Below are 24,256 nucleotides of genomic sequence, written 5' to 3'. Positions count from 1 at the left end.
GAGGAGGACCCCAGCCCTGAGGGTTCAACCTCAGCAAGGGACCCACGCACCTTTTCTGTACTGCCAAGACCTGGTGAGCGTGTGCAAGAATTAGTAAGCCCTAGTAAGTCTGCAGGCATAGAATCACCTGTGTGGTTCCTCCCAGCCTGCCGGAATGGGGTATGGGGCGGGGGGAGGGTGTTGGGCTAGCAAGAAGCAAGGCAGGCCCTGAGCCACACAGGCAGGCCCTGAGAAACTGAGGTAGCCTAGGTGTACCCCACCCCAACCCACTGTTCCGAGGGCCGCATGAGGTTTGAAGTAGGACCAAGTTAGCCTTAGAAGGGGCTGCCCCTCATTCCGGTGAATAAGACAGTATCTAGGTCAAGTAGAGAGGGCCTAGATGGGGCCCACCCAGAAGGGGACCTCCAAATGTAGGCTCCCAAACTGGGCTCTGTTTGCTCCTCCTGCTGTGTGACCTTCACAAGTCTCTTCCCTCTCTGTGTCTTGGTTTTCTCAGAGGTAAAGTGGAACCACCCCTCAGGGAGACGGGGATGAAATAAGATGACGCCTTTTAAAAGAGTCTGGGGAGTGTACCGGCCCTATCTCTAGATGGGGTTGAGGTGGGTTGGGTGGGTGGGTGGTCACCAGGATCTGGACAGCAGAGCTGTGGGGTTCTGCTGGGGCAATAGGCGGAAACTACTTCCCTCATAACCCCCACGTAAAAGCAAATTCTGGGCTCAAAAGGTGCTGGGATGAATCACAGTTCCACCATCAGCTGTTGTCCTCAACTGTAAAACAGAACAGTAACCCTGGGCTCAAATGGTCGTTATAGGGAGTATATATACCTGGCACGCGGCAAGTACAAAATAAAAAAGCTGGAATTGTTTTTATTTGACAGACAGGACTCCAGACTCCACCTCCCGAGCTCCTTGAACAAGTAGGATCCAATGACCCTGGATCTGTGGGTCTGTGGGAAGGTCCTGAGCCTCCAGCACGAAATACCGGGGACCACCCTCCCCAGTGGATCTGAGCTCTTGGGTCCCCTGGCTGACTCCTGGTGTTGTCTTGGGCGTGTTGAACTTCTCTGGGCCGTTTTCCCCACTTACTGAATGAGAGTCTGGACTCCGTATTCCCTATTTAGGACGCTAGCGCAACCAGAGGCGGTCCCTGGCCAGGGCGGGGGCTCGGAAGGGAAATGCATGACAGATAAAGGCAACGTCCGTCCAAAGGTGTGTCGACTGGGGAAGGATAGTTGTGATGGATCCTACTCCACCTGAGACGCTCCTCAAGATGCACCAACATAGGGTCGACGTGCTGCCCGGTCACAAACCCTGCTCCTAGGTGGCCGGGACCAGGTGTCCCGAAAGCAGCTTGGGCGGCAGCCAAACCCCACTGCTAACGCGAGAAGGGGGCGGAGTCGGGGGAAAGGACAAGGTCTCACGAACAAAGAGGAGGGCGGAGAGGGGCTGTTCTGAAGACTCCACGAGTCGGACGAGCCCGCGCCACTTACCCCGGCTTTGGGCGCCCTCCACTACTTTGGTGCGAAGCTGAGTCCTCCTGCCCACGCCTGCCCAACCAGCCAAAGTGGGGGCTGCAGTGGCCCCCAGACTACAATCCCCTACCTGGCCCGCGTAGGGCGGGGCCTGCCTAGGGGCGTGACCGCCAAATTGAATTTCCCCAATGGGGCACGAGAATGGGCGGAACCCTCCCAAGAATTGGCTGGCGCAGCAGCGAGGGGCGGGGATGGCAGGGAGGCCGGCGAGGCTGGACGGGCGGCGCTAGCAGAATCTCGGGGACGGTTGCTGAGGGGGACTGGGATCCCGGTCGCGGCGCCTTCTGCCTGACCGCTCCTACTCTGTCGGATCCCGAGCGACCTAACCAGAGCCAGCGCCGAACGGGTGGGCCGGACTGAGAGGTGGGTGTGCAGGCCTCTGGGAGGTACCGGGACCCCCGACGGGTCCTGGGGGTGGAACCCGGATATCTGGACAGGGGTTCTGGAACGGGGTCCCAGACTTGATAGCTCCCACCCATCCACGGGGGCTGTAAGCCATGGCATAAGGTTCTAGACCGCGGGAAAGGATACCACCCACGGCCCTTCAGGAGGTTCCACGAACCTCAGGGTCCCTGGTCTGTGGGGCACACACTTTGGGGAAGGTCCCACATTACTCTAAGGCCTCTCTCAATCCCGGGGGACCGCAGACTATGTGCGTGACAGGGAGCTCTGTAACTGAAGTCAGGCAGCGGCGGGAATCACTAAGGAGAAAGACACTTCCTATAGTAGTACCCTGGTGTCCTGGCTTACGCATTAGGGATCCCTGCCCCTCAGGAGACATGGGGGAACTCAGAGTGTCCACAGAACCTATGTCAGGAATTGCTGAAGCACTTTGGGGGGATTACCCCAAAGTAGGTAGGTAGAAAGAGGCAAGGACCCCAACAGAGGGAAGATGGGTGGTTGACACCTATCCAACCCTAAGGGGTGGGAAAGGCAAGTAGCCACTTGAAAAGGCAGGGTCTGAAGAACCCCAGCTCTGTGAATTAGGACATCCCACCACCACCAGACCCCTTCACCAGATGGGGTGACTCGACAAGTGAGTGTTCTGGGGAAGGGGAAGGCATAACTGAGGAATGAATCAACACGAGGTTAGAGGGGCAATCCTGGGGCCATTTCAGTCACCACACATTAACTAAGCACCTATGGTGTGTCAGGCTGTGGGCCCTCAAATTCCATAAAGACATGAGGGCTGAGGAAGGAAGGAAAGAGCTGGAAGTTTAGGCCAGGATTTAGGGGGCCATGATGGGCAGTGATGGGGCAAGAGGGAGTGTCCTGAGCCCCTAGGGGCACTTTGGAAGGGGGCTTCAGGAGCAAGAGGGGGCCAAGATTTTGATTAAATCCATCTCTGCCCTGGGTCTTTGGGATCCTTCTTCCCCCCTGTGACAAATCCCTGGCCCTTTTCAGTCCTCACTTTGCCTATCCAGAGGTTGGATGGATCAGGTTCTGAAGGCCATTCTAGCTGGGGAATTCAATTCGAAGTGTGTAAGTTGGCAGAAGGAGCTAGGTGCCTGGACACCTGGCTTCATGAGGTCTAATAGCTGGCATCAGGGGGAGGTTAGGACAGGGAGAAGAAAGGAGTGTGTATAGAGGGCTGCCGTCAAGAACTGGAAGACGGGATGTTATCTCCAAATGGATTAAATCAACTGGGGAAATGAGGAGCAGTGGCAGCATGGATTTGGATATGGGCACAGCCCACAGCCAGGGAGCCTGAGCTTTCAGCCCAGGAGGGAGCTGGGCAGGCCCTGGGGATAGGTGGGTGGGGCAGGAAACTGGAGTCTAGCGGGCACCCCCTGGTGGTGAGCAGGCTGTGGTGGGCCTTAATCCAGGTCTCTACTCTCGCTGTGAAGAGCCCAGTTTAGGCCACGCAGCAGGCTAGCCTTAAGTTAGCTGGGCTTGAACCAGGGTTTAAGTTTTCAGCATATCAGCCTAGGACTGAGGGAAACTCCCAGCCCGGAGCCACAGGGAGCAAGGATGGGACCCCAACAGATGATCATGGGTTAGAGAGGGAAACTGAGGCACAGAACCCAAGTGCCTGTGTTTTCCAGAGGTCCCGGCATGCCTAATTCATGTCTGTCTCCTGCAGAATTCCCTGAGCTGTCAGGTGCCACAGGCACTGGAGATCTCACGAGGAGGGGACGGACAGAGGTAGGGGCCAGCGAGATGGCGGATGAGGCCTTCACCGGGCTGGATGAGGGAGCCCTGCGGAAGCTGGTAAGTGGCCCATTCATCCCTGCTGTGATGACAGGCAAGCCAGGTCAGAGGCAGGGCCTGTCCAGGCTACCTCTCAGCTGATGAGGGGAGGGGTGGAGGGAGGGGGCAGGAGGAGGGCTCAGGAGAACAGGACTAAGCCTGTTATGCATGACTGGTGCCACGGACCCACTAGCATGTGCCTGTCCATGCCAGGTGCTAAGGCCTGGTCCCTCCCAGGCCCCCACTGCCACCACCTGTTTAAACAGTAACTGCTGGGGACTCACCCATGTGTAGCTATAGGTGTGGGGAGGCTAGATTTGCTCTCCCAAGCAACTACCTGGGCAGTGCCTGCCCCTGGAGGCTGGCCCAATGATAACAGTAGCACCAATGATTAAAAAAGCCAGGGCACAGGGGTGGCTCAGACTCTTGGTTTTGGTGCAGGTCGTGATCTCAAGGTCCTGGGATCCAGCCCCACGTCTGCCCACCCTGCCCGCGCCCCGCCCCCAGCTGGAAGTCAACTTGAGGATTCTCTTTCTCCCTTGGCCTCTCCCCCTGCTCTCACACTCTCACTCTAAAATAAATAAATAAATCTTAAAAAAAAAAAAAAAGCCAGGGCACAGCAGGGGTCAGGCTGGGTGCTAGACCATCTCACAGAAACTGTGACTACAGCAGCTCCAAAAGCCAGGAGGGCTCAGAGAGGTGAAATCACTTCCCCGAGGGCACCCAGCTACAAAGAGGGTGTGCCAGGATCCAAACCCCACAGAGAGGCATGGGGGACCAAGTCTTGGATAAGTCAAAGCAAGAAGAGCCCATAAAGAGGGAAGGGCCCTTGAGGGGGCTTGGGGCTCCTTATAAGCTCTGTGATTTCTAGTGTGTCATTTTTCCCTTTCTGAGCCTCAGTTTCTTTACCTGAAAAATGGGAGAGGGAGATCTGTGCAAACATATATCCAGGTCCTAGAGTTGGCATGGGGATAGGAGGCATGGGCCCATATCTTAGAGTGGAAGAATAGGCCCACTCTTTTCCCAGCTTCTTGATCTCCCTATCTAAACATAGCCCACCCGTCCCGGTGCACAGAAAGGCTGTAGGGCAACACAACAGGGCACGCACGTGACCACTATCAGGGGCAGGGAGCTACTGAACTGGAGGAGGGGCCAGAGCCCCGCCCCCCAGACCTTAACCTTTGGGGCGGGGAGGGGGCGAATTAAGATTTACCTTTCCTAGGAAAAGGCTAGTGACCTACCCACCCCCATACCATTCTTCTGGGGACAGGAGTCACTGGGCAGTGGCCAGTGTTGCCATGATGTACCAAGGCAGTCAGCCTGTGTGCCCTCAGACAAGCCCTTTAGATTTTCTGGGTGTCTGCCGTGGCCACAGCCTGCTGTGTGGCAGATTGGTTTACCAGAAGTTCCCACCACGTCAGCGCGACCTCCCCTCAGGAAGTCAGCTGAGGGTAATAGAGGCAGAGCGTGCCAGAAAGCAAGTCAGGCCCTCGCGCATCTCCGTCTTTAGGGGTCCCGTCGGAGGATCAGGGCTCTCCAGTCGCCAACCCCGACTGGGCCCATGTGGGCTCATAAAGAAGCCCAAGCGGTAGCTGCTGTCGGCCCAGCCCCGCCCCCTCGCTGGGAAAGAATTAACTAGACGCTGCCCATCGTCTTGGGACCGCGAAGCCGCGCAAGGTCACTCCCATTCCAAGACCGGTTCCTCCACGGCCGGCGCCCGCCATTACTTCGCCGCGGCACTGCTGAGGGTTCCCGCCCGGAACGCCGGCCTGGCTCCCGCCGGCTTCGTGGCAAGAACGGGGGCGTCCCAAGCCGGGCTCCTCCCCGCAGGGCCGGGCCTTATAAGGGAAAACTGGCTGGCGCCCCAGCTTCGGGCCGATTCGGGGACCCGGGCAGCAGCTTCCTGCCTACGCTCCCGCACATTCCTGAGGACGGGGCGGGGTGCCTGCGCGGGATGGGGCACTCAGGGACAGCCACGCCGCGTGTCCCCCTGCCACATACCCGGACGCCCTCCGCCTCGGTCCCGGGGTCCGAGTTCAAGCTCCGGCGCTCACTAGCTGGGTGACCTAGGGAAGCTGCTTAAGTGCTTTGATTTCCTCTCCGGAGTCGGAGACATTAAAGCAGGCTCTGGCGGGGGCTTCCTGTCTGGCTCCGCACCGGGCGCCCTGTTCGGGGCGGCCCGAGAGGGGCGTGGGCGGTGCCCTGGGAAGACTGGCGGTTCCGGAGCCTGTGGGTCTTCGGCGCCCCCTGGCGAGGCCTCGCTCCACTGCCGGTCTCCCCGGGTCGCTGGAGGAGCTGGGACTGAGGAAATAAATGCCTGGAAAGTCTTCTGTGTAGTGCTGGTGGGGAGACTGAGTCCCAGAGAGATGCTGGGGCCTCTCAGACCCCACCCCCCACTCCCCAAGAGCGAGGACAGAAAGGCCCGGAGACCCGGCCTCCCAGGAGGAGGAAGTGCTGTCTTTCCTCCCGGGAGAATTTCACTGGGCAGTTTCGGAAACCGCCCTATCCTCTTCCCCTTCCTTCTGGTGGACGATGGCTCTTTGTACTTCCTTCCCTCCCTCCCACAGCCCCCTCCACACACAACGGTGGGGCATGAGAGGGCAGGGAACATAAGCCACTGTCAGCCGACAGTATCCAGGCTCAAGGGCAACGTCATGCTGGGGACGACCAGTAGCATGAGGTTCTCCTTCCCCCAGCCCCGCTCTACTCATTTGGTGGGGGGATCAGCCGAGGATCCTATTTTCCAGATGGGGACAGTGAGTCTTCTCAGAGATAGCCAGGTGTTCCACATCATGCTGTTTTCAGGGATAAGAACCCCATCTCTGGAACCCAGGGCATTCAGAAGAGGTACCCAGGAGACAAGAAGGCTAGACATCTCTTAGCCTCTTTACCCTCTGTACAGGGGCACTGAACCAGTTGACTCCTCAGACCCACAATTTCCAAGTGTAACAGACAGCTCTAGTTCTGAAGCCAGGACTGGAGGGTGGGAAGGTAAGCCTCTTGCTCCCTCCCTCTGCTATAATAGGCCCCCTTTGGCCTTTATAGTTGTCTCTAGTCCAGGCTAGAGAGGGTTCCTTACACAGTGGTGCCAGGGTCCTTGAGGTACCCACCTTGGTAGAGGGACCCCAGCAAAAGAGCTATCTTCAGCACAAGGCTGATGCTGGAGTCAGAGAGACATGGGTTCGATCCTGGCTCAGGTCATTTGGCTCTGAGCAAATGACTTTTCTCCCCTTGAACCACAGTTTCCTTACCTGTCAAATAGGAGTGATAAAGCACCTAGGGTTTCTGTGAGATTAGGGCAGACGGGGGGCTCAGTGCTGGGTCTGTCATAGAGGTTCCCGATAAATGTTACTTATGCGTCATATCTTACACTTATTTGCCCTTGCCTTTCTCTCCTTCTAAGTGGCTGGAACCACGGAGGGGGTAATGTTTATTATATGTACAGCTATGCAAGGGGACCCCAAGTCACTGCCCCCATCCCCACCCACTGCCCTGAGGTGGGAGCAATTGTTCCTTTTGGCAAGTGAGAAAACCAAGACACAGAGAGGTTAAGGACCTCCCAGCCACCCAGCCAGGCACAGACTGAGGGTGGAGCAAGCTGGGGGTTCTGGCCTGAACCTCAAGGGATCCTCCCATAGCTTCACAGAAATGTGGTGCCTGAGGGACTCGTGGAGAGATCTGTCCCCCAGAACTCTCCTTACTCTTTTCAGACCAGGGCAAGTGACCTGATGGCAGATTGGACCAACCCATACCCCTGCTGAAACCTGTCCCCACCACTTCACCCCCTGTCCTGGAGTAGGAAGGAATGATGGAGGAAAAGGCTGTAAAGGAAGGAGGTAGAGGGTTCCTGGACCCTACCCCTGAATGATTTCCCTGGGCCAGTCCTCTCTCTCTTGAGCCACAGACTGTAGAGGGGAGAGATGTGGGGCCTGGGCAGGGGGGAGTACAACAGAATTGGCTGACTGCCCAGCAAAGGTACCCTTTCTGAACCTGGTTAGACCAGCCACCCCCAATCTCCCAGGGATTGAGAGGCTAAGAAGCTGGTGGGAGCACCTCCCCCCCCCCATTTATACCCTCTCTAGGGCCCTGGGTAGACCCTAGTGCAGCTATATTATCTGTCTGGGGAGCTGACCCTCCTACTCTGGGCCCTAGAGCCTTTGATGGTGGTTAGGACTGGGTCAGTATCGGGGGAAAAAAATAGCCTCTAGCCAGTCAAGTTACTAGGACTCCTGAACACCTGCTTCTGCATAGTTTTTTCCATCAGTCCGATGTGGATGAGGCTGCCACCCTCAGCAAGGCTGTAGTGCTTTGGGACAGAACATGGGAATCTTCCTTGCTCACATGGTGGACTCTAGCCATCCTAAGCACGCTTTCCTCCCCGGGGACCCTGTTGGGAGCCCATAGGGTGGCCTCACTCCTCCTGACTCCCAGGCTGTTTTAGGGGGTTCAATGAAGAACTCTGAGACAGGAGTCAAATCTTAGGAAGCAATGCCCAGGCGGGTGGTCGCTCGCCGCCCACTCTATAAAGCGATCATGCACAGTGAGCCATCTAGGAGCTCTATTTCCATGGGCCGGGTCTCCCTGAGACCCTGGGTGGGTGGGAGGGCAGGCTCGTGACAGGCATGTGGCAGAGAGAGTAGAGACAGACCACTCATTGTGGCCCAGGCCAAGCTGTGGGCAGCTAGTGCCCGCCCTCTGCCCCAGCAGCCAAAATGACTGGCCCCTCGCCCCTGCCTATCCCACAGCTGGAGGTCACAGCGGATCTGGCTGAGCGGCGCCGCATCCGCTCAGCCATCCGGGAGCTGCAGCGGCAGGAGCTGCAGCGTGAGGAGGAGGCCCTGGCATCCAAGCGCTTCCGTGCTGAGCGGCAGGACAACAAGGAGAACTGGCTGCAGTGAGTGGCCAGGGAAGCTTGGTCACACAGGTGGGAGGAGGCTACACTGGGGGCTCAGCAGGTGTTGTGCAGGCAGGTGGGAGCACAGGTGTCTACTCCCCAGCTGGGTGTGCAAAGGGCAGCACAGGCAGGCATCTGGAATACGCCGAGATGTCTGTGGGTCCGGACCCCTCGCCAGACGTGGAGTCCTACACATGCCTGTGTCAGTAGCATATCGGAGCCCGTGGTCTTAGTGCTCATATACATGGGCATGTGTGTGCCAATGTGTAGCCAGAGGGCATGCACTGCCACCTGCCCCCTGCCAAGGTTCTGGGTACCTAGTCCTGGCCACTGCCCTCAGCCCGCATCCTCTGTGACCTGGCTATGGCAGTGGGGGTCAGAGTCCTGATGTCCCCGCAGCTCTCAGCAGCAGGAGGCGGAGCAGCGAGCTGCTCTGGCGCGGCTGGCTGGGCGGCTGGAGTCCATGAATGATGTGGAAGAGCTGACCGCACTGGTGAGGCCCAGGCCAGGGCAGGGGATGGGCCAGGGCGGGTGAAGAGCCAGACTCCACAGTCCAGCTCTCACGGCCTGCTTCTCATCCCCAGCTGCGAGGTGCTGGTGAGTATGAAGAACGCAAGCTAATCCGTGCTGCCATCCGCCGCGTAAGGGCCCAGGAGATTGAGGGTATGTGTACCGCCCCAGTCCCGCCCTGTGCCCTGCTGCTCACCACCCACATCCCCTCCTGGCCACTCACCTGGCATTTTTTTCCTTCCCTTCCAGCCGCCACATTGGCCGGGAGGTTGTGCAGTGGGCATGCCAACAGTGGCTCAAGAGAGGAGAGCAAGGGGCGGGCAGCACAGAGGCTGGAACGGTGTGAGGTAAGGAAGGTGGGCAGGGTGGGAGGGTAGCCCAGTGTCCTGCACCCATGGATGCCAGCAGCAGAGGGCACCAGTGTGTCTTTGCTAGGCTGGTACTTGACTGGGGGTGGGAGGTGTTTGGGGGACACTAAGGCTCTGTCTCAGGCCTCTGCCTATTCTCCTGCACAACTTCTGGCCATGTGTCCCCCAGTCCAGGCTCTGCATCTAGCCAGGCCGTCCCCTCAAAGCCATCTTGTCTGTACTGCTCCCGAGTGTGTCTCCCATTACCACCCTGCTGGCTTCCCAACTTCCATGCCTAACTCTCTTCCACCATGGCCATCCGGCCCTCCATGGCCATCCGACCTCTGCTCTGTAGCCAGTGCAGTCTCCCTGAAATGCAAATCTGACCCTGGTAACCTCCCCAGCTTAAACCGATCCCTGAGGCTGTGCCTCCCTATCCAGAAGCCCACATCCTGACTTTGGCTTATCAGGGCCTGCCTATCACATCCCAGCTGACGGGTGGAGCACTGTTGGGAATTGACTATTCTCTAGGGAGTGTGGGTGAAAGGTCAAGCTGTGTAGATTCCAGAAGTGGCCAGCAGAGGCCGCTGGGTCCCAGTCCCTGAAGGACTACCCCCACAGACACACACACTGATTAGCCTGACTAGGATCCAGGAGTCAGGGGGCCTCTGCTCCAGGGATCTATTAAGGCCAGGAGTTCCCAGCAGGTCTCTTGTCATCCCCTACCCTTGGCATAGGATCTGGTCCTCTCCAAACCACCCTCAACTAGGCAGTGCCGGGAGGCGGGGAAGTGAAGATCAGCCTGCATGCGTGTGCGGGTATGCTCATGGGAAGCTCTGCCTACCCCCTCTGCTTTGCATGCCCTGCCCTGGGCACCTGCCAGTCTGGGGAGCTTTGGTGGCATCCTGTGGATCACCCACAGGTGCCAGAGCCAGAGAAACAGGAGCAGCAGGCAGAGGTCCCAGAGCCAACCCCACCCCCCCAGGGCACCACCCGGGATGTGACCACGGTGACACTCCTGCTTCGGGCCCCACCTGGGGGCACACCCAGCTTACCTGCCTCGCCCATCAGTTCACCCACCACTGCTTCTCCTGAGCCTCCACTAGAGCCTGCTGAGGCCCAGTGTCCTGCTGCTGAGGCTGTGGGCAGCCCTGAGCCACCCTCCAGGCCACCCAGAGCCACAAGTCCTGAGCCCCAGGAACCACCAGCCACCCCCAGCACTGAGAGGCAGGTGGTCAGCAAGGTGAGTCTGGATGAGGGACAGGGATACCAGGCAGGTGAGCTCCTTGATTTGGGAGACAGGCTCTGCCTATGCTGTGTTTCCCCTGCAGCTCCTGCCTGGCCTCACAGAGCCCCCAGCTGTCCAAGGTCCCACCAAAGGTCCCTCCAACACAAAGAGAGCAGGTGAGAGTCCCAGCAGAGGTAGCTACAAGCCTCCCCTTCTGTGTCTGGAAAATGGGCTCTCGTGCCTAGACAGCTTCAGCTTCTTCAAGGCTAGGCAGTCCCTGACACTCCTCCCACTGCCCTGAAGTGTCCCCACCCCCAGCCTGGCCCGCCCCCCCACCCATGGCCAGAGGCCTCCCAGCAGCCTTGAAAGGCAACGGGCCTCAGGCACATTCTTTTTCCCAATAAGGGAGTGCACCCATCTCCCAGCTGAGGCCATGGGTAGTACTGCCCCCCCCCCCCCGGGGGGGTGTCCCCCACCCCCATCAGCAGGGAGGATCTAGGCACCCTTCCTCCAGCCCAAGCCTGGCCCCAGCCCCCAGGAGTGTCCAAGTCATCCTAGGGTCAGTGTGGGAGGAGAAGGAGGAGCCTATAAGCTAGATACAGCTGAATGGGGAGGCCAGGAGCTAAGGAGGTACAAGATGGGATGGGGAGGCTGGAGTACAAGAAGGGGCTGAGAGGCTGAGGTGGTGTAGAGAAGAGAACTATGAGAGGTGGAACCCCCATAGGCAGTCTCCTTTATCTTCCCCCACCTGGCCACCACCATTTTTCCAAAGTGCTAGACCTGGCTGGACCCCGTCCCTGCCAACGCTCCCTGTCGGTGCTCAGCCCCTGCCAGCCAGCCCAGAACCGAGGTACTACCTGTTCCCACTTCTGGAGACTTGGGGCAGTCCCTGGCCCACCAAGTCACTGATAGCACTCTTAATCCCTTCTAGAGCCCCCCACCCCTGCCGGTGGACCTTCCCCATTCCAGCGGGCTGGCTCCGTGCGGGATCGTGTGCGCAAGTTCACCTCTGATTCTCCCATGGCTGCCAGGCTCCAGGATGGTCCATCCCGATTGGCCCTGGGTTCCTCGACCCCCGCAAGACTCCTGGGCCCCTCCCACATCAGCACTACCCCTGCCTCCTCTTCCAGCGGCTCCTCCTCACGGGGCCCCAGTGACACCTCCTCCCGCCCCAGCAAGGAGCCACGAGGAACAGCCAGGCCCCTGGCCCAGCTTCAGAGCTACCCCCGGGAGGAGGGCCCCAGGGGGCGGGGCTTGGCTGCCAGGCCCCTTGAAAACGGAGCAGGGGGGCCCGTGGCCCGCTCAGAGGAGCCCAGTGCCCCGCTTCCCGTGCCTGTCGGCATTGCCGAGCCAGGGGCCAGTATGAAGACCACATTCACCATCGAGATCAAGGATGGCCGTGGCCAAGCATCCACTAGCCGAGTGCTGCTGCCCACAGGCAACCAGAGGGCAGGTAGGCCTCCCTGCTCTCTCACCACTGCTGGGAAGGAGTGTCTGCAGCCAGCCACCCACCCAGCTCTGCAAATAGGACCAGCGCTGTGGCCAAGGTTCAGGGTGTCTCCAAAGGCTGTGCTGGGAGCAAGGGGCACCATTAGCCTTGGCTGGCATCTCCCTCACTGCAGCTGATCTGACAGTAGCCCTTCTCCCCCTCCAGAACTGACGCTGGGGCTCCGGGCGCCTCCCACCCTCCTCAGCACCAGCAGTGGGGGCAAGAGCACCATTACCCATATCAGCAGCCCCGGGACCCTGGCCCAGCTGGGTAGCATCACTCACGTCACCAGCTTCAGCCATGCCTCCCCTGGTAGCCGGGGAGGCTGCAGCATTAAGGTGAGCCCCTCCTTACCCCACCAGCCTCACGATCCATCAGTCTTCTATAGACCGCTTCAGGATGTAAAGCTAGCGGGATTCCTCTGCTCCGCTTCTCCCCGCATTGCACACACAGGGAAACTGAGGCCTGGAGAGAGAAGATGGCTACCTATAGTCCAGAGCCAGTTGGCAGCAGAACTAAGGGCAGACCCAGCAGGTGTGTCAGGAGCTTACTTTGTACTGGCCTCAGGCTTCCCACATGCTGGTGTGGTCCTTACTCCAAAACTGGTTGGTTCATTCCTAATGAACAGATGGGGAAACTGAGGCTCAGAGAGGGTAGTGCGGGCTTGCCCCCTCTTCATGTGGTAGCCCCAGAGCTCCTGCTCCTTTCCAAACTGGACCTCAGCCCCAAGAAGCAAAGCTGCTGATCTGCTCATCCAAGATCAGCCTGGCCTCTTAGGAGATTGGAGATTAGTGATTACCATCTGCGTCTACATCTCTGAGGGGTTGAGTAGAAGCATGGGTGGGGGGATAGGCAGGGGGAGGCAGCAGCCTAACAGGTGCCACGGGAACTGAATACGCCGTACCTTTCCATTATTCATTCCCGAGCCTGGGATCAGCCGGCTGGGAGCTGAGCTGGGGAAGGGACTCCCCAGTGGGCCATCTGGCTGCCCAGGTAATGTCCTCTTGGCTTCACTGGGGACTAAATGGGACTTTGGTTGAGGTGAGATGGCTAGAGCCAGCTTTGGGCCTTCTCGGGGGTGACTGGAAGAGGGTGGGGGCAAGAAAATACCCTTCCCCCCTCAGAGCAGGACCTCTCTGCTCTCTGCCAAGAGAGTGAGGGGATGATGCCTTTGGGGTGGGTGGGAGGTAACAACAGTGAGTCTTGCATCTAATGCCACCAACTCACCTCAGTTTCCCTGTCTAGAATGGAGGGAAAGCAGAAAAGTACCTCAAATGGGCTCAGAATCTGTGGTTGGATCCAAGGGCCACAGGCAGGCCAGAGAATGTTTATGTCAGGGATGAGACACTTGTTCTAGCACATTGCTCAAAGTCCTGCCTCTCCACCTCCATTTCCCCCATTTGTTCAAGGCTTTCTAAAATTGCATGGCCTAAAGGCAAAGGAGTGCAGGCTCTGGAGTTTGGCAGGCTGCATCCTCACAGCTCATGCAAATGGTGGCCCAGGCAGGCCCATTCCTTGCTACCTGCCTCGGTTCCCCCATCTGCGGGGCATGGGGCTGTGGCCTTGGTAGTCCTTCAGAACCTGTGCAGCGTTGCTGTGCTGCCCATCTGCGATCTGTGCAGGGCCAGGCCTGGCGGTCTGCCTGCTTGGGCAGGCCATCCCTCCCCCACAACCCCCTCCACAGGCAGCCCAGAATAGGTTTCTATTTGGGCCCGGGCCCCAGCCCCAGCTGGCGGGTGGCAGGCTGGGAGGCCGGGAGGCCAGCAGGGGCGGGGCAGGCCCACTGCCCTTGCCTTCGCCCTCAGGCCAGCTGCAAAGACTCTGACACTGCCAGCCAGAGGCAACTGTCCCTATCCCTGTCCCCATCGTCACCCAACCATAGAACCCCTGCCATCACCATGCCAGGGGTCCCGGGGCCGGGGTCCGAGCTGGCTGTGGCCCTTGAGGAGCGATTGGGCTTGGCGTTGGAGGAGCTGCGGGCAGTGGCTGAGGCTGGCCGGGCGGCAGTGACCCAGGCAGCTGAGGCAGCAGCCTCAGCCATGGAGCCTGTGGCCCGGGCCGCTGAAGAGCTGCGGGTGGAGACGGCAGCGCTGAGCCGGCGGCTGGATGCACTGGGCAGGCAGGTGGAGGTGCTGAGCCTTCGGCTGGGGGTCCCACTTGCGCCTGACCTTGAGCCTGAGCTGGAGCCCAGCGAGCTGCTCCTGGCCGCTGCCGACCCCGAGGCCCTCTTCCAGGCGGCTGAGGATGCCGGGACCCCCGTGGCCCACCCACCTGCCTTCAGTACCCGCCGCCGCTCCTCTGCCGGCCTTGCCCGCAGCAGCAGTCTCGTAAGTCCCTCTGGGCTGGGGAAGCGGGGCAGAGGAGGGGGCGGGTGGTCTTAAGGGGGTTCTGCATCTGCTGAGGGTCCTTAAGATATGCCTCTACCATCACTGAGCCTCAGTTTACCTATCTGCAGAGGGACGGGGATGCTGGTGCTCCAATGCTCAGGCGAGAGGGTGCCAGGCTCCTGGCCCTGAGGTGTGCTTGGTGGCTGCCCTAGCAGCCCTTGGCCAGGCCCCAGCCCCCACCCCCACCCCCATCCCTACTCTGCCCCAGCCAGGCTGAGTCTCTCTAAAGCAGCTGCCACTTCGGCTCTCCTTACCCTCACAGCAGACAGAGAGGCCCTGCCAGGAGGGGAGGGGCTATAATAACTGGCCTGGGGGCTTGTCTGCAAGTGGTTGGAAGGTGGCCTGGGAGGGGTAGGGCACTGAGTTGGGGCTGCATGCCCTTTAGAGGGAGCAGGGGCAGGCTTCAGAGAGGACTTGGCTCTGAGCAGCCCCAGACAGACACCTGGTCAGGAGCCCAAGGGCCCTGGTTCAGCCTCTTTGGGGCGTGTGTGTGTGTGTATGTGCATGGCTTGTGCTGCCTGGGCACTGGCCCAGGAGGACCCAGGCCTTGGGAACTACCAGCACAGCCTGCCTGGGAGGGGGCTGGGGATGAAGTACCAGAAAGAACACAGACTCAGGAGTTAAGGTACCTTCAGCTCAGACCCCAGGCTGCAGGCAAGGCATGCAGCTACTCTGAGCCTCAGTTTTCCTGTATGTTAAATAGGGACAGTAAAATCTCTAGTGTTTATACAATGCTCACTACCAAATGAAAGTCACCAGTATTGGTGCCATTGATCGTAGTAACACAATTCCAGGGAGATGGGAAGCCCTGGCAAGGCTGTCAGCACCTCTTACCTGAGCCTGACCACAATATGACCATCCTCGCGTGGGCAGTCTGACCAGTTCGTGGTGATTTCCAAGGCTGTGCCAACAGACCCAGGGCCTGGTCCCCCATCCTCTGGGGACAGGGTTGGTTTCATCTATACCCCTCCTTAAACTGTGTGCCTTCTCCCCGCCCTGCAGATGGAACCCGAGCCAGCAGAGTCCCCCTCTGCAGCAGTGGAAGTGGCTAATGGCACTGAGCAAAGCCGGGTGGACAAGGCACCAGAGAGGCGGAGCCCGCTGAGTGCTGAGGAGCTGATGGCCATCGAGGATGAAAGCATCCTGGACAAGATGGTGTGGCCATATCTGGTGGACTAGGGGTTGGCAGGGGCCAGGAACCAGCAGGCAGCAGATGGGTAATGACAGCGGTTCTCTCTGCAGCTGGATCAGACGACAGACTTTGAGGAACGGAAGCTTATCCGGGCTGCACTACGCGAGCTCCGACAAAAGAAGAGAGGTAGAGAGCCCCTTGCCTCACTCTAGATCCAGCTGCTCCCTTGCCCAGTTGCCCTGGGGTCCATTCATGGACCCTCTAGTTCAATAAACTGCCCTACCCAGCTTTTTCTGTAGCCCCAGATGTTCCCTGCCTCCTTCCCCCTGGATCTAGCGTCTCCCTTCCCTAGCCCTGCCTTTCCCCCCGGCTACTCCTGTTATACCAGCCACAACCAGCTTCTCTTCTCCATCCTAGACCCAGTTACTCCCTTTCCTAGCTACTCCATCTTGGATCCTATTGCTTCCCCAAGTACTGCCAGCTACTCCTTCCCTGAATCCAAATACTCTTACCCCCAGCTGCTTTTCTCTCCTTGAGTGCCACTGATGACCTCTGTAGCCTCTGCCCCTACCCAGCTTCCCCTTCCCTGAGCACAGCTATTTCCTGGATCCAGCTATTCTTTCCCTCAGATTCTAGATTCACTTGCTGCTCTAGATACTCTCTGAAGCTGACTGCTTCCTCCAGGCCCCACTGATGACCGCCTAGCTCCTATGCTCACCCACCTACTTTTTTAGGCCCAGTTACCCTTCTTGCCAGCTTCTCTCCTAACCACTCTTTCCCTGGATTGAATTACTTCTCAGGTACCCCCAATTACTCCCTCCTTGGATCTAGATATGTCTTCCTCCAGCTGCTCTTTTCCCCCTTGGACCCATTAAAGACCCATTCAGCCACCAGCCTCACTCAGCTTCTCCTTCCCTGAACTCTACTTCTTCCGTCCTAGATCTGCATATTCATTCACTTGGGAATAAACTAAACTACTCATTCCCATAGGAACTCCCTTCTTGGATCCAAATACTTCCTCTTTGAGTTTAACTAGTCCATATTCCCTTGTTCCTGCCTGAGTCCATTGCCACCCACCACACCCCACCCCCTCCTGCCAAGTTATAGCTGTCTCCTCACCCTCAGCTACTCCTAGAGAGGGCCCTTGTCCCCTGTGTCTTCCGTATTTCTAACAAATTGCCCTCCACCCCATCTTGTGTGCCCCGTGTGCCTGTGCATATGTGCTGTGTGGGTGATGGGTGGCCCTTCTGGGCATGCATGGGGCTTCCCCCCTGCCACCCCTACGCCGCCCAGACCAGCGGGACAAGGAACGGGAACGGCGGCTGCAAGAGGCACGGGCCCGGCCAGGGGAGGGCCGTGGCAACACAGCCACTGAGACTACCACGCAGCACAGCCAGCGGGCAGCTGATGGCTCAGCTATCAGCACTGTCACCAAGACCGAGCGGCTCGTCCACTCCAGTAAGGGGCTGAGCAGGGCTGGGGGCTCCAGGTGGGAATATAGCCAGCCCACTGGCCCCATACCTCACATTCCTCCTCTCACCCCCTGCCCCTCCAGATGATGGCACGCGGACGGCCCGCACCACCACGGTGGAGTCCAGTTTTGTGAGGCGCTCAGAGAGTAAGGCCGCCTGGTGTCGCCCTGTGCCTGCCTGCCTGCCCACCTCCTCAGACTCTTCCTCAAGCTCTCTCTCCGTACCTTCATCTGTGTGTCTCTGTCCAGCAGTCACTTTCTCTTCTCTGCCTGTGGCTACCACCATCCCCCCCCTCACAACCCCCTACCCTATCTCCTGACGTTCAGCCCAAGCCCTCACCCTGCTCCTCTTCCCCTTTCTTGCAGATGGTGGCAGCAGCACCATGGTGCAAACCAAGACCTTCTCCTCATCGTCATCCAAGAAGATGGGCAGGTGAGCACAGGTACCCATCCCCGACTACATGGTACCTCACTGCACACCCATTCCACAGAGGGGTAGACCATAGTGCTGGAAGGTAATAAGCATACAGGCAGGGAGAGTCAGAGTAGGAATCCAGCCTGGAATCCAGGATCTCTCCTGATCCGCAGCCACACCACTGGGGAGGCCAGAGATTTGCTCAGGGTCTCCCAGCTCTGAGTGGCAGTGATGGCATTGAGCCCATAGAGCGGCATGCCTGCCCCTGAGCTGCCTGGTGGCCCTCCACTTGCCAGTGTCTGCAGACCACATCCCATGTCACAGAGCACTCTGCACCTTATTCTCATAAGGGAGGAGTACACCTCTATCCTACAGAGTATCTCGGGTCTGGTAGGCTCAGAATGCAAGCTGGGAACCAGCAGGGTTCAAGAACTCTGAGTCAGAAAGACCTGTGGTCACCTTCTTGCACGCCTCCCGCCCATGCCCTATGAAACCTGAGGCCTGTTTTCTCAGCTTTAGTGGAAATGGCAAGGGTCCTCCCTCCCCTTGTGATGTTTAAAATGGCACATAGGAAAGGTTCAGTAGGTATGACCTATTATTATTACCATCATTCTGATTATGCTGGTGGGCATTATTGATAGTGTCCAGAATCTGAACTCACCTAGTAACTTGATCAGAGATTGAGCCTTCTCAGAGAACTCCCAGGGCCCAAGTCTGTTGAAAAGAGTGGCTCCCACCTTTATGTCCTTTGAGCTTCAGTCTACTCTGCAAAACTGGTGTGATGAGGATGCCTCCCTTGCTGACTGGTGTTGCTGGTGGTGGATATACCACAGGGTGTAGAGTACAAGACGACTTCCTTGGCAAGTGGGGTTGAAGCTCAGGAGGAGCCTAACAGTCTCCTCCCTACCCCCCAGCATCTTTGACCGCGAGGATGAGGCCAGCCCGCGGCCCGGCAGCCTGGCGGCACTCGAGAAACGCCAGGCAGAGAAGAAGAAGGAGCTGATGAAGGCGCAGAGCCTGCCCAAGACCTCGGCCTCTCAGGCGCGAAAGGCCATGATTGAGAAGCTGGAGAAGGAAGGTGCCGCGGGGTGAGTGGCAGGGGGCGCGGATGGGCGGGGCCTAATGGCCACATGGGGCGGGGCCAGAGACGGGAAGACGCAGTGGTAGCCGTGCTGGAAGGGGCCTGAAGGACGAGGAAGGCAGGGGCTGGGACAGGCTGGGTGTGCTGGCGGAGGCGGCGGCCCCTATGGTCATGTGACCCGGCCTCTTTTCCCCCACCCACCAACCCCAACGCACCCCTACAGCAGCCCTGGTGGACCCCGTGCAGCCGTGCAGCGCTCCACTAGCTTTGGGGTCCCTAACGCCAACAGCATCAAGCAGATGTTGCTGGACTGGTGCCGAGCCAAGACTCGTGGCTATGAGGTGAGCTCTATGAGGCCAGGCAGCCTAGCTTCTTTCTTCTACCCCCAATCCCCACCCGGCAGCTCTGCACCTACCTCTTGGCAGAACTCCTTCTCACCCACTCTGCTTTTCACAGCCCCCATGCCTAGCAGGGAGGATGGAAGCCCTCTGTGGGATGAGGAAACGGGCTCCAAGAGGACACACAGCATGCCCTAGATTGCAGAATAAGTGATTAAGTGGAAGGGTCTACTGAGGGCCCAGCTCAGAGCCAGACCTCACCCTTGGAGTCCCCCCTCACTGCTTTCGGAAATGGGAGTTGGGGAGCTCCGTAAATTTATATTAGCAAGGGAAATAGGGGAGGCATGACCATGTCTTAGCTGGGTGGTGCTGGGCTTCCTGGTGGCTCTGTGCCAATAAGTAGCAGATGTGGGAGTTGACAAACTGAATAGAAGGATGCTCACATTCCCACTGCCCAACCGCTGTGCATCCTTGGCCCTGAGATACAGGGCCTCTCTGACCCCAATTACCCTACATCTGGAATGCCAAACGCTGGGGGCACAGAAGTTACGGGGAAGCTGACCAGTCCTCCCACCACCCATACATAGCACGTGGACATCCAGAACTTCTCCTCAAGTTGGAGTGATGGGATGGCCTTCTGTGCCCTAGTGCACAACTTCTTCCCCGAGGCCTTCGACTATGGGCAGCTCAGCCCGCAGAACCGGCGTCAGAACTTCGAGGTGGCCTTCTCATCTGCTGAGTAAGTGTGGGCCCCAGCCCCGCTGGTGTCAGCTGGGCATCCGGGGCTACGCATCTGGGCCAGGCCCAGCTGCCCCAAGGCCCCCTGGAGCTGACCAGCTGCGCTGTCAGACAGCGGCAGAGACCCCCTTCCCCAGAAGGCCCCTCCCCTCTCTATCCTGCCCACCTGCTGCTGAGTGTGCCAGGTGCCCGCCAGAACGAAGGAGCCGCCGGCCCGCCTACCAGCCCCTGCCAAGGCCCACCAGGTGGCCCTGTCCATATCCCCTCCATTCTCCCTCTGCCCCTTCCTCCCTCTCTCTCTCCCTTTCTCTGTCCTGCTCTCCTCCCACCATCACCAGAGCTTCCTGCTCCCACGGGATCCCGGCTGGAGATTCCAAAAGGAGGCTCCTGGCCCGGGCCCTGGGCCCGCCCAGCCTATATAGGTGTTGCCAGAGGCTTATATAGGACATCAGCAAGCCCTCCACTTTGGAATCGTTACCCTGTCTGCTCACCTCACCCTCAGCACCCTCCATCTGTCTTTCCTTTTCTCCTTTTCTCTTTCTGGTTCCCCCAGATTTCTTCCTCTTCCCCCTCCCCCACCTCCTCTCACGCCTCCCTCACCCCCCCTCCCTGGGGCACAGCCCTCCTCTCCAACCTCAGTTGCCAATGCCATTGGCCCCCCCCCACCCCATTCCCGCTTGCCCCAAGAGTTCTCTGCACCTGTGACTGGTCTGGCCCCCCACCCCTGTCTGCATCGCACACCATTAGTGACGGGTAGTGAGCGGCACGTCCACAAGGGGGAAGGGGCATGCGGGGGGGGAGCCGACAGACTGCAGCACTGAGAATGTAACTGAACTCTTGTCTCTGTGTGTGTGTGTATGTGTGTGTCTCTCTGTTCTCCTACCCTTTCTCTTCTCTGCCTCTTCCCCCTCTTCTCTCCCGGGCCCTGCCTCCCCGCCCCTTCCCGGCCCCCTACCCTCCCCAGGACCCATGCGGACTGCCCGCAGCTCCTGGACACAGAGGACATGGTGCGGCTTCGAGAGCCTGACTGGAAGTGCGTGTACACGTACATCCAGGAGTTCTACCGCTGTCTGGTCCAGAAGGGGCTGGTAAAAACCAAAAAGTCCTAACCCCTGCTCAGGGGCCCCACGGTGAGAAACGCCGCCTCGTCCACCTGTGCTGTATCTGGAATCTGCTCAGAGGGGCACAGAGAGAGATCCGGGAGGTGGGTGGGGGAAGCAACTAGACCCCGAGAAGAGCCAGAAGGAGCCAGACATGGCCCTGTCTTCTGGTAGTTCAGGGCCCAGCAGGCAAGACCATTCTATAAAGGGGCAGTCATCACCCACATGAGCAGGACTGAGATGGAACAAGCCTAGGAGGGAACCCCAGAGGAGGCACCTGACCCAGCCTGCAGGCCCAGGACAGTTGTCTGAAAAAGTGCAAACTGAGCTGGGATCTGAAGGACAAGTTCAGGCTAAAGGAGGGAGAGGGAGTCCTGGAAAGAGGGATGAGCCTATGCACAGGGCTGGGGGCAAGAAGGATGGAGAGCATGGCACACCCAGAGGGGAAGCAAGTTTAGTCTGGGTATGAAGGGAAGAAGGGCCATGAGAGTCTGAACTACCTCCTGAGGGCAAGAGTCATAAAAGTTTTCCAAACAGAGAAGGGATGTATGTCGTCTGGTAGGCATTTTAGAACAATGCCTGGATGAGAGATGGGGAGGGAAGGAATGGGCTAGATAGCTGGAGCTTAATAAGAAGCAGGACAGACTTCCTCATGTATCCAGCTGGGGAGAGAGAAGGAGGCTCAAGGAATCTGCTAGGCCTCCAGTTTGGGCCCTGGGGAGCTGGTGGTACCGTACTCATTGGAGAGCTCAAGAGCGGGGACAGTGTAACAGGAAGATGTTTCTGGATCTCTAAACCAGCTCTGGCATTTTCTCTCTAGTCACCTCACCTCAGAGCCACAGTAGAGAATTCAGGTCCTGAGCTAACTGTCCATTGCAGATAAGCTGCTCCGAGAAGGAGAAAAGTGGCCTGGCATCCTGGAGGTTTTAGGTCAGAGACAGGGCCAGAAACTGGAACTCCAGACTCCCCACTTAGCGGCCCATCTTCCTTACCCCATCACTTTCCCATCTATTGTGTACAGAGAAGAAAAGACAAAGGCTCAGAGTGAGGGGATTGCCCAAAGTAATGTGAGTCAGGGACAGAGCTAGTGGTGAACTCAGATGCCCCTCAAAGCCTGGAGCCGGGGGAAGGGAGGTGGGGGGGCCAAGCCAACATGTGCACACATATACCCAGAGAAGCCATGCAGGTGAGGGGAGGATGGGCTTGATTCTGTCTCCAGGTCATATATGGACTTAGGAGCTGCTGCCCAGCAGGCTGGCCTGGAAGGCGAGGGGCCCAACCCGGCCCTGATCCAGTTGGAAAGTGTGACTCAGCCATGCTGTTGCTTGAATTGCCCTGTGTTTGGCCTGTCACTGGGGCAGCTGGAGCCCTGAGCCGTGAGCCCCAGTGTAAACAATGGCTTTATAAGGTCTCCAGGGAAGACACCAGAGGTGGGAGGGAGCTCCACGTTGGGGAGCACAGGATCCCTGGGGAGATAGCCACAGCTTGAAGAAGCTGCAGAGAGAGGCTGTCTTTTTCCCTATAGTAGATCCAGGGAAATGAATCCAGCCAGGGCCAGAGATGACCCCAAGGGCACCATAGCACATCAGCAACAGAGTCAAAACCCACCTCATTCATCCTAAGTGCTCCCAGGGTCTCCCATGAGGTCGAGACATTGTTGCTATAAAGATGGAGAAACTGAGTCACAGAACAGGGCAGAGCTTTATCTAGTGCACACAGCTGATTAGGAGTACAGCCTGGACTGAAACAGAGATCTCCTGCCTCCCAAGGTTCTTCCATGAAGGAGTCCAGGTGAGCTGGGAGTAGGCCTCAGCCCTACCATGGTCTCAGGTTTGACTTTGATCAAGGCACAAGATGAGAGGAGGTAGTCCTGGACCCTTTGGTGTTTTGGCGATCGAAACAGTTCCTGCCCTTATACCTTCCCTGCCAAAGGAAATTCAGTTAACATGGACATGGGAGGGAGCAGGGCAGAAAAGATCTTTCTTTGGGAGAGGAGGGGGAAATGGAGCCAAAGAACAAACACCAGCTTTAGAGCTCTGGGCTGTCACTTGCCTAGTGGCTGCAGACCACTCACTCCGGAGTGGGGAGATGGCTCCTGCAGTAGGGAAGAGGGGGCTCCAGGCAGGTATCAACACCCAGGGCTGGGGTGCTTGAGTCCCAGAAGGCCCAGCCCTGCACCTACTAAGCTATGGGTCTTGAAACATGCTTCCTGGTCTGTGACTCAGTTTCCCTATCTGTAAAGTATAGCTAGCACTCTGGAGGATGACAGAAGGGCAGCCCTACCCTTGAGGATGTTGTAGGTGGTCCTGTCTGTATTGGTTGGGACCTTCATCTGCCTCCCCTGCTCTACCCAAAGCAGGTGGTAAGAATTAAATAACTACCCCCACACACGCACTCACTGTCCTCCATCTTATATAGCAGGATGGTCCCCTCCTGCAAGGACAGGGTTTCCCAGGCCTTTCTGCAGAAGATACCAGGACAGGCATCTGAGAGCTAATCCAGGGCACAGAGGGTTACAGGGGCAGGTCCTGACTGCAGAGAAAGATTTCCCATAGGTAAGGCCCCACTGGATACAATGGCCCAACCCAAAGGCTTGTGCCAGTAGAAGTGTGCCATTGAGGCTGTGTAGGAGATGGCCCTCCAGAGAGAATATGGGTGGGATCTGGAGGCAGGACACCCCCCACCCCCCCACCCCAGGGGCTAGAGGTAGAGAGATAGACTGCCCAGAGTCGAATGGGGCATGGCACCCCTCTCCCATCTCCACCTCCACTTATCTGGCCTGGCTCCCACAGTAAAGCTTCTAGGCTTGGGTGAGTGGGGCCTGAGGTTTCCTGTCTTCCCGGAATGCTTTTACCCCTTCAGTCAATCAAGAATCTGGAGTTTATGGAAGACCCAACAGGCCACAAGCAGTGAAAAGACCTCCAGGTAGAGGGTAGCCACAGGAGGTGGGGCCGGCGCTGACAACCACACCCCCCCCGTGCCCCCTCCCTGCAGGATGCTGGTGGACTGCGTGCCGCTGGTGGAGGTGGAGGACATGATGATCATGGGCAAGAAGCCCGACCCCAAGTGCGTCTTCACCTATGTGCAGTCGCTCTACAACCACCTGCGGCGCCATGAGCTGCGCCTGCGCGGCAAGAATGTCTAGCCTGCCTGCCCGCACGGCCCGCCTGCGGCAAGCTGCCCCCACCATCCAGGCACCGTCCCCTCCCTGTGCGCCTGCCCACTGCTGCCGTCAGTCGCGACACCCTCCCCCGCATACACACGCTGCGTTTTGATAAATTATTGGTTTTCAACAACTCTGACTCCTCTCTGCCTCTCTTAGGCTTGTTCAATTCAGGGCAGCTTGGCAAGGGGCGCATATATCCCCACTCCAGCAGCCAGGTATTTGGGTCTCTCGAGAGTATT

General features: G+C 58.4%; 1 protein-coding gene across 8 annotated transcripts; it reads left to right on the top strand.

Annotated features, from left to right (window-relative positions):
- Nucleotides 1-1,721: 1,721 nt before the first annotated feature.
- On the top strand, nucleotides 1,722-24,147 carry SMTN (smoothelin). Of its 8 annotated transcripts, XM_032309710.1 has the most exons (22): nucleotides 1,724-1,894; nucleotides 3,615-3,742; nucleotides 8,467-8,615; nucleotides 9,015-9,108; nucleotides 9,200-9,278; nucleotides 9,375-9,472; nucleotides 10,395-10,715; nucleotides 10,804-10,876; nucleotides 11,473-11,550; nucleotides 11,632-12,153; nucleotides 12,355-12,527; nucleotides 14,424-14,516; nucleotides 15,579-15,731; nucleotides 15,819-15,894; nucleotides 17,002-17,166; nucleotides 17,264-17,326; nucleotides 17,546-17,612; nucleotides 18,509-18,682; nucleotides 18,899-19,016; nucleotides 19,601-19,752; nucleotides 20,716-20,881; nucleotides 23,846-23,936. In XM_032309710.1, exons 2-21 carry the CDS (start codon nucleotides 3,692-3,694, stop codon nucleotides 20,858-20,860), a joined length of 2,844 nt encoding a protein of 947 aa, XP_032165601.1. In that variant the 5' UTR covers nucleotides 1,724-1,894; nucleotides 3,615-3,691; the 3' UTR covers nucleotides 20,861-20,881; nucleotides 23,846-23,936. The 8 variants fall into 8 exon arrangements, with proteins under 8 accessions (XP_032165600.1, XP_032165606.1, XP_032165601.1 ...); XM_032309709.1 differs by lacking the exon at nucleotides 20,716-20,881 and having other exon boundaries at nucleotides 1,722-1,894; nucleotides 18,902-19,016; nucleotides 23,846-24,147; XM_032309708.1 differs by lacking the exon at nucleotides 20,716-20,881 and having other exon boundaries at nucleotides 23,846-24,147.
- Nucleotides 24,148-24,256: the final 109 nt, after the last annotated feature.

This window comes from Mustela erminea, chromosome 13 (assembly GCF_009829155.1).
Source record: "Mustela erminea isolate mMusErm1 chromosome 13, mMusErm1.Pri, whole genome shotgun sequence".
Lineage (NCBI taxonomy): Eukaryota > Metazoa > Chordata > Mammalia > Carnivora > Mustelidae > Mustela > Mustela erminea.
Note: the sequence above shows the minus strand (reverse complement) of the source record. Positions and strands in the feature narration are given on the sequence as shown.